This window comes from Synchiropus splendidus, chromosome 15 (genome assembly GCF_027744825.2).
Source record: "Synchiropus splendidus isolate RoL2022-P1 chromosome 15, RoL_Sspl_1.0, whole genome shotgun sequence".
NCBI lineage: Eukaryota > Metazoa > Chordata > Actinopteri > Syngnathiformes > Callionymidae > Synchiropus > Synchiropus splendidus.
The window spans coordinates 14843812-14856133 of NC_071348.1; the positions used below are offsets into that span (position 1 = coordinate 14843812).

The following is a 12322-nucleotide window of genomic DNA, read 5'->3' on the forward strand; positions in this document are numbered from 1 at the left end:
AGTCAATCCGCTGGTGGCCTGTGGAGGGCGCCAGACCACGCCCCATTCTTGTTAAATTCCAGCAGGCAGTGATGACATTCATGGTTCTCAGTGTGCTTCTTCAGAGTGCTCAGCCCTCTAGAGGCTTCGCTATAATATATATATATATATATATATACATACCAGGATCCATGTTCCTGCGCTGAAGAAATACCCATAAATCGCTTAAATTAGATTAAATTCAATGTCCTTTATTTGTCAGCTTATTGTTATGTGTGGAATAGGAATAAATATTCATTCATATATTAGGAAACAATGGAAACAGGAGGGAGGAAAACACACATGAAATTGGGATAAAAATACTCAGTGAATTTCAGATCTTTATTTTCAAATACCTAATTAGTCACGTTTAGAATTCGATTTTCCTCATTCCTCATGAGTGCTGCATGAATGATGGTACATGGCCACATGTGGTCCACGGGCCATACTTTCCTCTGCTGCAGCCCTTCACAGTGAGAAGAGTCATCTCATGTGGCTGATCCAAGGCCTGCCCCTGCAGCCCGTAACATCTCATGGACAGAACTAAATAAACCTGTTTCTTCTTCTTCCTTTCCTTTCAGCATCTCCCTTCAGTGGTGGCCACAACGGATCATCTTCCTCCATCTCACCCTGTCCTCTGCTTCCTCTTCTCTCAAACCTACAAACCTCATGTCCTCCTTCACCACCTCCATAAAGCTCCTCTTTGACCTTCCTCTCCACCTTCTGCCTGGCAGTTCCAACCTCAACATCTTCCTACCAATGTACTGGCTCTCTCTCCTCTGTACATGTCCAAACCATCTCCATCTAGACTCTCTGACTTTGTCTCCTGAACACCTGACATGTACTGTCCCTGATCCTATCCATCCTGCTCACTCCCAGAGAGAAGCTCAGCATCTGCCTCCTGTCTTTTCCTCAGTGCCACTGTTTCCAAACCATACAACATTGCTGGCCTCACCACCCTTTCATACACCTTCCCTTTCATCCTTGCCGACACCCTTTTGTCCCACATCACACCTGACACTTTTCTTCAATGATTCCATCCTGCCTGCACCTGCTCCTTCACCTCTTTCTCACACTCTCCACCACCCTGGACCTTTGAGCCTAAGTACTTCAAATAATTTACCTTCTTTATCTCTGCATCCTGCGACTTCACCTGTCCACTTGGATCCCTCTCATTCACACACATGTATTCCGTCGTACTGTGGCTAACCTTCATCCCTCTCCTTTCTAAGGCAAACCTCCAACTCTCTAGCTTATCTTCCACTTGCTCCCTGCTCTCACCAAAGATCACAATGTCATCTGCAAACATCATTGTCCAAGGGGCTTCTTCCATCCATCACCATGGCAAAGAGGAAGGGGCTCAGAGCTGAGCCTTGGTGGAGTCCCACCTCCACCTCAAACTCCTCTGTTCCACCTGCAGCACACCTCACCACTGTCTCACACCTGGTATACATGTCCTCCATCACTCAAACATACTTCTCTGCCACTCCAGACTTCCTCATACAGTACCACAACTCTTCTCTTGGCACTCTTACTCCAGGTCCACAGAGACACAATGGAGCTCCTTTTGACCTTCTCTGTACTTCTCCATGAACATCCTCAAAGCAAACACTGCATCTGTGGTGCTCTTTTTTGGCATGACGCCATACTGTTGCTCACATATGCTGACTTCCACCCTTAGTCTACTTCCCACTACTCTTTCCCACAACTTCATCGTATGGCTCATCAACTTTATCCCTGTGTAGTTCCCACAACACTGGACATCTCCCGTGTTCTTGAAGATGGGCACCAGCACACTTCTCCTCCATTCCTCAGGGATCTTCTCACTCTCAAAGTCCTTGTTAAATGTTCTGGTCAAAAAGTCTGCGGTCACCTCTCCTAAACACTTCCACACCTCCACAGGTATATCATAGGGGCCCACTGCCTTTCCACTCTTCATCCTCTTCAGTGCCCTTCTCGCTTCAGCCTTACTAATCTTTGCCATCTTCGTCCTGATCTACGATGGTCATTCCTTCTACTCTTTGTACTCTCTTATTTTCCTCATTCATCAGCTCTTCAAAGTACTCTTTCCATCTCAGCAACACACTTCTGTTATCAGTCAAAACATTTCCCTCTCTATCCTTGATCAACCTAACTTGCTGCACGTCCTTCCCAGCTCTATCTCTCTGTCTTGCAGTCCTGTACAAATCTCTCTCACCCTCCTCACTATCCAAACCTCGCATATAAGTCCTCATAGTCCCCTCTGTTTCGTTCCACCACCAAGCACTTTTCTTCCAGATGACACACCAAGAACTCTTCTACCTGTCTCCCTGATCACCTCAGCAGTAGTTGTCCAGTCATCTGGAAGTCCTTCTTGGCCACCCAAAGCCTGCTTCAATCCCTCCCTGAATCCAACACAAGACTCTTCCTCTTTCAGCTTCCACGACTTTGTCTTCTTCTCTGCCTTTGCCCTCTTCACCTTCCTCACCACCATGGTCATCCTGCACATCACCATCATATGTTGTCTGGCCACACTCTCACCCACTACTACTTAACAATCAATAATCTCCTTCAAGTGAAATCGTCTACACAAGATGTAATCCACCTGTGTGCTCTTACCTCCACTTCTGTAAGTCACCTCTTCTGGAAGATCACAGCCTTCTTTTCTGCAACCATCTGACCTTCAGTGTTCCTATCCTGGATGCCAAACTTTCCCATCACTTCCTGGTCACCTCTGTTTCCTGCACCAACGTGTCCATTGAAGTCTGCCCCAATGACCACTCTCTCGCCTCTGGGAATACTCTCCTGCAGTTCATCTAATTCACTCCAGAAGGTCTCCTTCTCCTCAAGCACTAACTACATTGAAGATGATCCCTTCCATTTCTAACTTGAGGCTCATCACTCTGTCTGAAACTCCTCCTTCAAGATGACTCCCACTCCATTCCTCTTGCCATCTACACCATGATAAAACAGTATAAACCCTGCTCCTAAGCTTCTATCCTTGCTACCTTTCCACTTGGTCTCCTGAACACATAGAATATCCACCTTCCTCCTCTGCATCATGTCAGCCAACTCTCTAGCTTTCCCTGTCATATTTCCCACATTCAGAGTCCCTCCTCTCAAACCTATTCTCTTATCTTTCCTCTTCTCCCTCTGTCTATTGGCACGCCTCCCCCCTCTCCGATCCAGTATGAGATACATTTGTCTGATCTGCATCTTTTAGTTTGGCAAGCTTTTACGTCAGATGCCCTTCCTCACACAACCCTCTGCATTTATCCAGGGTTGGGACTGGGGTAAGAAGAAAACTGGCTTGCCCCCCGTCACTGCTGCATTAAATAAACCTGCTTCTGATGAGTGAAATAATACTGAAGAAAGAAAAAAAAACTGCTCACATTTGGAGATGTTTGCACTTTTAGGTGCTTATTTATTCACACGTTCACGCGTCAGTTCTGGCGGCAAAACGCAGCATCCAAGACAAAGACATAAATAAAAGCTGTTTGCATATAAACTGGAGTTCATTGTTTAAGTTCTAATTATTGTTCTTTTTTCTTTCCTTTCTTCTTGGGACTTTGGAAGGATTAGTTCCCTAAAAAGGTCCTTGCATAAACTGCGCAGGTGTGAGTTCATGTGTGGCTGCTATTAATATGGGACAAGTTTGCACAAATGCCACCGTTGCTGGAATTAATGCGGACACTTTTACATTCATGTGCCGTCACAAACGTACGAAAGAGAAGAGGACGAGCCTTTCACCTCGGACCAGGTGAGGACAACACACCAATTGACGCCTTAATCTGGCGCCTACGCACGCACAATAACCTCACTAGCAGCCCACTTCAGTTAAACATTGCATTCGGCTCAAGAAGCAGCTTAGATGCGCCCTCTACCTCTAGAAGAGAGCAGCGCAACCACATCTGGTGCATCTCCACATCTCAGGATTGTTTCTGTAGCTTTGGAAAAAAAACAAATAACACTAAACAGGTTCAAGGAAGGAGGTGTGTTCCAAACGCTCCACAACTTCATAACAACAATGGAAACAACCAAAAACTCTGACAAACTGTGAGGAATTAAAGATAAGTGGGCTCCAACGATGGCTGGGCGATACAGAAATAATCTTGTTACATATTGAGACATATACAATATAGAACAGCTAATAGTAGCTGATTTTGTCACTTGTATTTCCCACAGCCTCTGCATCTTTGCAGCTTCGAGCATACCTCATGTGCGAGTGGTTGAATTTATTCTCACCATCCACACACACACAGTTATCACTTTACCGCCCAGCCCTCGCTAAAACACAATATAAGTTATAGAAAGCAACCCTCCCTCCTGTCAGTCCTTCCAGGCGGGAGGTTTAAGCTGACGGACGTTTTCTGATGGCTTTTCGGTCTCGTAGCAGTGTTGTTACAACACTTGTCAGACACAAGAGAAGTGCTGATGGAGAAACTCTAATCCCAACCAGCTTTTTATTCCTCGTCAGCGCTTTTCAGCATCAGGATGGAGTTGTAGATCTTCAAGGCAGGGCCAAGCTTGATGGACAGGATTTTCACTATGTCTGTCTGGGTGAGCAGCAGGAAGGCCTCGCCGTCAATTTGCTGGAGTCAAGGAAGCAGATCAAACATGGATTTAACAAAATATTGCAATTTAAAAGAGACGATCAGATGTGTCATCCACCTGGCATTCTACAATTGTCACTAGTTAATAATTGAGGTTTCTCAATAAGAACAAGATCAAGCAATATTCGAAACACATCTTCACAAGCACAGAATGAGCACTGCAAAAATGTTGTTGCACTGGAGTTCTTACCTCCGTTTTAAATGTTGCAGCGTGTTCTTTACATCCTGGCAGTCCTTTGACAAATCCAGCAACCTGAAAAATCAGACAGAATCCTGAACGGAAGCTTGGAGTTACAACATAAAGCAACTTGTCCTAGGTGTGCAGCGAGCATCTTCAGTGAGTACAATCTTTCATCCCACATCTCATCTGAGGAAAACCTTCTTAAAATTCTTCTTGCCAGGAGGCATCGGCCTGACAGACATTTTGGTTGTTGTGGACTGGAATTCAAATAAACATAACTCTGCCGCATACTTCATCAAACACCTCATGTAACACCATGTTGACCTGTTTGGGATGGATTGGCTGAACAACTGACCTCCTCAACACTCCATGCAGCCACTCTCTTGGCACTAAGCCCCAAGACCTCTGGCAGCAGTTGGCAGTGTTTATCCCAGCAAAGAGCCACCCGGTGGTGGGAAGCAGCTGAGATGCTGGGGGGAAACACAGATTCGTGGAGTGCCTGCTGCAGTGAGATGGAGTCTGGCGAGACTGCGGAGAGAATAACGGATGAGGTCCCTTAAACTAAAAGTAGTACAAGAGCATAGTTGATATGACCATGCCACATTAAGGCCACACAGTGAGCGGCACAGTCAAGTGAAATAAAGGGTTATATAATTTAGGAGTGATGTGAAGTTTCAGACAGTACCTACCATCACCTGCCTCTTGCTTCACATGCATCTTCAGATATTTTGGAGGATGGCCACTTCTAAAAATAAAGCAATTTTACATAAGCAATCAAAAAATCAATTCACGTCAATTAATCTGAGGTTACCTTTTCAATCGGTTGATAATTTGCATTTGCTCATTGGGACCTCCTGCTGGTTCTAAATGGCCATTACGCCCAGACGATTCCGCTTCAACGTTCACTTGTTTCCTAGCAACGGAGACAACGTGCTTCAGGGAAGAGATGCAACTCATCTTTATTTATTCCTTCACATTCAAACGGCAATCTGCTGTAGCATTGCAGAAGCAATGGAATTACTGAGGGTTCCACAAGTGCGCATAGACAAGGGTGCAGCTGTTATCACAAACGCATGACCATCGGGAAACTCAGAAACTTTCATATAAAAACCATTTCAACCAATGAATCCATTCTATTCGGGTCATCACATTGCTATAGCTGAGCTCTGGTGCTGATGTTGCTGCTGAAAAAAATAACTTAACAGAGCTCAACAAACCTGTTCTGAACATCATCCAGTGCCTCCAGCCGATCTGGTGTCTGGCTGGTATGTGCTGTGGTGTTTAAAGATGGGTCGGGGCGTCGGACCCGAACCAGAGGTCCACTTAGGGTCATAGGTCTTTCTCCACTAAGACGGTCTGGGACCAAACCCTCCTTGTTTAGGTTAATCTCGGAATAGGGGCAGCTCACCTGACTGGACAGACACAAAGATTTTACTGAGAGTGTTTATGGGTCATCAGTTACACTCTCATTCACTCACAATTTTTATTAGTAGCCCTATTCAGCAACAGTCATTGTTCACAGTTAGAAATGATCAAGGGAGTCTCAGTACTAGACTGATAGTCTAGATTAAGAAACTTCATTTTTCAATCATGAACTGAAAATCTAAGGTCTACGTATAATAGTGACAGACAAATCCGCTTTCATAAAAGTGTGAGTATGACTGACGTGTAGTGGGTCCCATAGCGCGGCCCTCTGATGTGGCCAACACCGTTGCATCCTGGGGTTGGACAGCCTTGACCAAGAGCACTTAATAACTCTGTGGAACCTAAAAAATGCAAACATTAGTGAATAAACCATGGGTACAAACAATCCCAATCATCAAACTTAAGACGCCTGTTAATAAGTGGATGTTACTGCCAACAAATACACTTAGATCACTACAGACAGATGACACTCGGTCATTACGACTTCACCTGAAATCCAAATAACTTCAGATTAAAAAAAGAAAACCATTACTACTAATGAAACATTAAAAAGGTAGTTCCCACAGAGCAAAACACATTTCACCATTCGGACATTGAAGTGGGTGGCCAGTTTTTTGACACCATCCTGGAGGATGCAAGTCCGGGCAGTCAGTTTCCACCCAGTAGTCGTACTCTGAGCTCCAGCCGTCAAAGTGGATCTAGAGAACAAAGATAATTTAAACAAAGCCAGCGCCAGTTTACAGTACTCGCTGCAAGGTGACCTCTTGTACCTTGAGTCGGTGGTCTTCTGTATCTGCTATAGTCGCAATTCGAATTAGCACTGGGTTCCTTTTATCAACTGCTTCCACTCTCATCCCAATCTGGAAACCGTGCGGTGGTCGCTGGGAGGACATAGGCCAAAATTTCAGTAATTTGATATAAAACACAGAAGGTTCAAGCTGCTGTGTTTGAGAGACTAACTGGTTTGAAAGCTCTTGCTGGCGCTGCCTGGCTGCCAGTCTCTTCCAGGTATTTTTCCCAGGAGAAACTTTTTGGATGCTTGTATTCTGATAAGACAGCAGTTATGCGATCAAAAAACAAACAAAACAATGACAAAAATGTAGTTTCAAATGCATCATCAGAGTCATCAGTATCTGTTTCTGTACTTGGAATACGGCCCAAGTCCAACTATAAATAACATTAGTGAATAATCATACCAGTGAATCATGTTACTTGGACATCATGTTACTTGAAGATTACTCAAATGCTACTTGTGTCAACTACAGGCTAAGGAAAGAAATATATATATATGCAGGTTTGTTAGTTACTTAATCATATACCAGTACAATATTATGTATTCACATTAATAGGTATACAGCTGATTCTCATGTCGAGACAGCACAGGCAGCATGCAGCTTTTACAGTTACACACAACCACATTATGTCAATTAAAAGAGGAGGTGCAACAAACTTGATTATAGATTAGCTCAAGCGCTAACTATTTTGTTAGATCCTTCTATGATACATCAAATAGAATATACTGACCCACATGTGTCTTCGTCTGTGTCTTACCAGCTGGAGTAGTCAGAGTGAGCTCGGCCTCTTCGCAGTATCCAACTGGATGGATGTACGGGCTACTAGCATCACACCTAAAGCCAACAAATGAGCCAAATGCACAACACAACTTTTTATACCTAAAATGCACTCCACTCACCAATAATCATAGGTGTCATCCCAGTTATCAAAATGAATGAGCAGCCTGTTGTCCACAACTGCTGCAATAGTAGCAACGCAGATCAACGATGGGTTCTTCCGGTCGATTGCCTCCAGCTTCATCCCTGCTCTGAATCCTGACGGAGTCACAGACTTAGAAAGGAGAAGAGACAGCAGAATTAGAGTAAGAAATGAAAACAAATGAATAAATCAAACACGTTTTCTTGGTACTCACAGTGTTCAGGCTTTTAAAAAGATGTTTGGGTGCCAACTGGCCTCTGCAGTTCTTTACATACATACTCCAATTAAATTCTCCTTCTTTGCAACCTTGAAAGCAAATTAGATGTCAAATCAAAATGAAGGGAAGGAAGATTTTCTTTTTTTAACCAGCACTCACCTTTTGGCAACAATAGTTTGTGTCCATTCTTTTCACACCATCCAGCTGGTTTGAGATCCCACGAATCAGCATTAGCCCAGAAGTCATAACATTCTGGGTAACCGTCAAAGTGGAGCCGCACCCTGTAGCCTTGGATCTGATGATGAAAAACATGAAACGGTGTGCCACAACAACGTGCACAGCAATCCGTTTTGTTTACTTACTTCAGCTACAGAGAGCACACAGAACAAAGAGGGGTGGCACGGGTCCAGCCCCTCCAACTTCATTCCCACTTTAAAACTGTTTCTACTTTGAGGGAAGGACTGATGCTGAAAGGTAAAACAACAGTGTGTTAACTCCCTGATGAGAACGCAATGAAACACATGCACATTTTGAGAAAGTACCTCTTTGAAAAGCTTGACCGGAGCAGCAACAGCTTTCTCCTCCTCCAGGTAAGCTGGCCAGCTCCACGCTCGCTTCTTGTTTCCAGGGGCTGCCCCTGAGGGTAAGAAAATATTAATCAATGCTTCTGTTTACATTTTGCAGTGATAAGGTCTGTAGACAAACATACCAATTTTGGCCACTTTGGTGCATCTTCTGCCTTTGTTACTTTTGGTTTTCTCCTGAAACAGGGGGAAAAATAAATGCATTTTAAGACCTCCCTGTGAGATTCATACTTGGGAGTCAAGAACAGAATTCATATATTATCAAGATAAGATCCTGACCTCCGGTTCCTCCATCTCCTCTTCTTCATCACCAGAATCCATGTAGATCTTTCTCTTTTTACGCACCCGTTTTCCGAGCTTCTCTCCTTCAGCTGTCAGAGCATCCCGTGCCTCACCTGGTGAAGACCTTTAAGACCAAGGTCGGACAGTTCATCGAGACAGAAGATAAACTTAAACGGAACAAAGAAGTGTGTGTGCTCGTACCTGCCACTGGAGGGCTGTGCACACAGGGAGCTACAGAATTTCCCCTGAAAAAGGACATCCAGGGCAACGAGAACGCCACAGGCCTGGCATTTAGCTAGCTCATGATTTGGACCCAGAAGAACACCAGGACCAACACATGGACCAATCTCCACTTTGGGGTCCCTTGTACTTGGGCCCTCCTCTGAAGACGGCAAGGTTGGACCTTTATACAGGTGTAGAAATATAAAAGACAATAAGCCACATTAGTCCATACACACAGACATACGTATATGAAAAATCTTTAGCTTTAAGATAAAAGGCACTGTTAACCTTAACTGTGCTCTAAAATTGAAAACAGACTTGAGGGACAGGGAAACCTTAAGACTACAAAAGCATAATCACAAAGCCAGTAAAATGTATTGCTGTGCCACATCTGTCTCACAGCACTTTTTTTACCTTGAGTTGATACTGTCTGAAGTTTATTCATGAGTGTCACTGCTGTTCCAGTCTGCGATTGGCTCTCTGGCGGAGGGGTGGGGCTATGAGACGAAGTCGGGTCCAATGTTCCAGATTTAGGTGCGGCCTCCTGCCCTTTGACCTCAACGTCTGTTACAATCTCAAGTGTACCAAATTCGGTCATGCGAAACTGAAATGAAAGACCCATGCGTAAAAAAGTAAGTTTAATAGTAATATTCCATTGCAGCTTTTCTAAACACCCAAAATGTCATCAATCTCAGCAGAGAACAGACTCACACCTGTGGACTTTTGAGTTACCGCTCTAATATTTCAAACCAAACAGTGTCTGGTTTCATTATTGATGAAACATTTTTCATTGCTTATTAGCATCATGTTTATACAACATGCAGATGACATACAGTCGCTCACCTTTAGGATGATAAAATCATAACCTTCCCACACATGACATTACAAAAAGTTACCTTCTAGTTACATTCAATGAAGCCATGAACTAAGAGACAATTCTGTTTTTCATCACAACAACAACAAAGAAATGCGTACCCGAATATCACTTCCTGGCAAAGTGGCAATTCCATCTTTCCAGTCCAGAGCACCCATCATGTCAAAATCTGCTCCCTGGGAGGGGCCATCACTGGGTGGAGTGTCAGTCATCCCCTCTTCTCTGATATGCTTTGCCTGCAAGAATGCTGTCATTGCAATTATTAATGTACTGCGATAAACGCAGTAATGATACATCAGCTTGATGCTGTTGTTGTTGTTCTTCCATAGAAAAAAGTATCGATTTGTTTTATATTTTTGGATATTTGGCACACATTCTAAGACAACTAAACTACTGCAGATCTACAACATTTTATGAGCATGACACACTACCAAAAAAACACAGTAAAACAGCTTTGAAAGACTGCGGTAGAACCCTCGGAGACAATCCAGAGATTCTATGCTGTGCTTGGAATAAAATAATAGCAGAGTTTTAACTTAAACATTAAGCCTCTCGTTTCATAAAGAGGTAAGTTTAATTTGTGTTCTGATTAAAAAATAAGCGACCGGGTGTCGATAAAATAATTCTGGCTTGACCTAAATAAATCTCTACTCCAGTCGCACTGACAACACTATAAATTTGGACTTATATACCGCAATATGCTACATCACCATTAGATGGCGACTGTGCGCTGTTTTGGTGATACACCATGCACTTCGATTTCAGACAAAACAGTCAATAATAATACTGTTTTTCCGGCAAACTGAAGCGTAAATACGACTAAAAATGGTCCCATTGGAATGAAACACCATCAATACTGTTGTCAAAGCCAAGATTTGATGTCCCAACTTTAAATTTTCCGCATAAGTTCATCTTTTTCTCGTTTTAACAGTATCTGGCAAAAACGGCCGTTTTCTTTAACAGAAACGACGAAAATCCTTGTCGACTCATATCGGGGACCAGGAACGCTGCTTTGCGTGTCGACCACTAAAACTTGCGATCGTTTTAATCCGACTGATGTTGCGATATAACGTTTTACTCTTGACGCATGTTCAACACTCTATTTTGCTGATAGTTTACATCGTATCTCCGAGCATAACAGCGGAAAAGTAGATATTGGCTAAAATGAATTTACCTTGCTCAAGTTTTACTTTTGTCTCAGACTCTCCGTTTTATTCTCGCCATACATAAAGTGTATGTAAGAGCGCCCATGATTAGCATTCGTCTTATACAAAATGGCGGAGCATCGGAAGAGGCCACCAACACGTTTAAACTATCTAAATTACTTGTGTTCGCTCTTTAAACAAAGCACGCCATGCACAAACTAGTGGGGCACTAGGCGATAATTGCTATCCAATTTCCCCGTGGTGTGTTTTGTTTTCTTCTGGTTATTTTCTTTACTTTCCCCTTGTCACGGAATGTCAGTCCAGGTTGCTAGGCTAGCGCTGACACGAAAGCTAACAGTCAGCTAGCTGCACTCCGTTCAAAATGACTGGGAGTGCTAGGCGGCTAACACTAGCACTATGGCTGGATGCAGCCAGATAAGGACAATCTGTAATAAATAAGTTCACAGTTAATAACGTTGAAAAACACAACGGTCAACTTGCGTTCGCGCAACACAATAAGAAACTGAATGATTAATACACCGTGTCATGTTTCGCCCTCCAACATGATGTATTTCCTAAATAGAAACTTAAAAACGATTTATTCTCGCCGTTTTGAATCTGAGTGAATGATGAAAAGTACCGCATGCTTGCACAAAGACCCGTCGGTTTTCAAATGATTTGCCAAGGTTGAGGACAATAAATAAACACTACCGCTGGGAAAATAAATGTGGAACTCACCTCGTTTCTGTTTTAACTCTTATTTAGAGCTGGATAGTCGGGTGCGCATGCGTGCAAGATGCGCTGCCTGACAACTTCAAGGCACAGAAAAGTTCACAACACGATCGGTGGTCAATATCAGGTGGGCGTGCGCTAACTACACACCCAAAACACATTCTATCATCGATATTAGAGACGCAGTCAGCTGACTGGCTGCAGAATGCGTGTCTCTTTTGTTCACGACTGAAGTTAATGGAGCGCCCAATCATAACAGTCGTTTTAATGAACCTAGACGGATTTACTGCACGTCTACTCGTTTAAAACACACTCGAAGTTGGAGTTTCAGGACACG

The 12322-nt window shown here is 43.5% G+C and overlaps 1 protein-coding gene across 7 annotated transcripts; it reads right to left on the minus strand.

Annotated features, from left to right (window-relative positions):
• Positions 1 to 3399: 3399 nt before the first annotated feature.
• Positions 3400 to 12178, minus strand: l3mbtl1b (L3MBTL histone methyl-lysine binding protein 1b). 7 transcript variants are annotated; one of them, XM_053887469.1, is made up of 22 exons: positions 11992 to 12178; positions 10210 to 10355; positions 9649 to 9838; positions 9214 to 9415; positions 9010 to 9136; positions 8856 to 8907; positions 8689 to 8783; positions 8509 to 8613; positions 8306 to 8441; positions 8144 to 8235; positions 7910 to 8061; positions 7741 to 7844; positions 7177 to 7262; positions 6987 to 7097; positions 6800 to 6914; positions 6458 to 6557; positions 6009 to 6203; positions 5603 to 5704; positions 5487 to 5536; positions 5147 to 5261; positions 4801 to 4863; positions 3400 to 4589 (listed from the first exon to the last, which is right to left on the minus strand). In XM_053887469.1, the coding sequence occupies exons 2-22, from the start codon at positions 10318 to 10320 to the stop codon at positions 4544 to 4546; spliced, it is 2349 nt and encodes a 782-aa protein (XP_053743444.1). In that variant the 5' UTR covers positions 10321 to 10355; positions 11992 to 12178; the 3' UTR covers positions 3400 to 4543. The 7 variants fall into 7 exon arrangements, with proteins under 7 accessions (XP_053743444.1, XP_053743440.1, XP_053743443.1 ...); XM_053887465.1 differs by having other exon boundaries at positions 5147 to 5319; positions 5481 to 5536; positions 10210 to 10344; positions 11992 to 12177; XM_053887468.1 differs by having other exon boundaries at positions 5147 to 5319; positions 5481 to 5536; positions 7768 to 7844; positions 11992 to 12177.
• Positions 12179 to 12322: the final 144 nt, after the last annotated feature.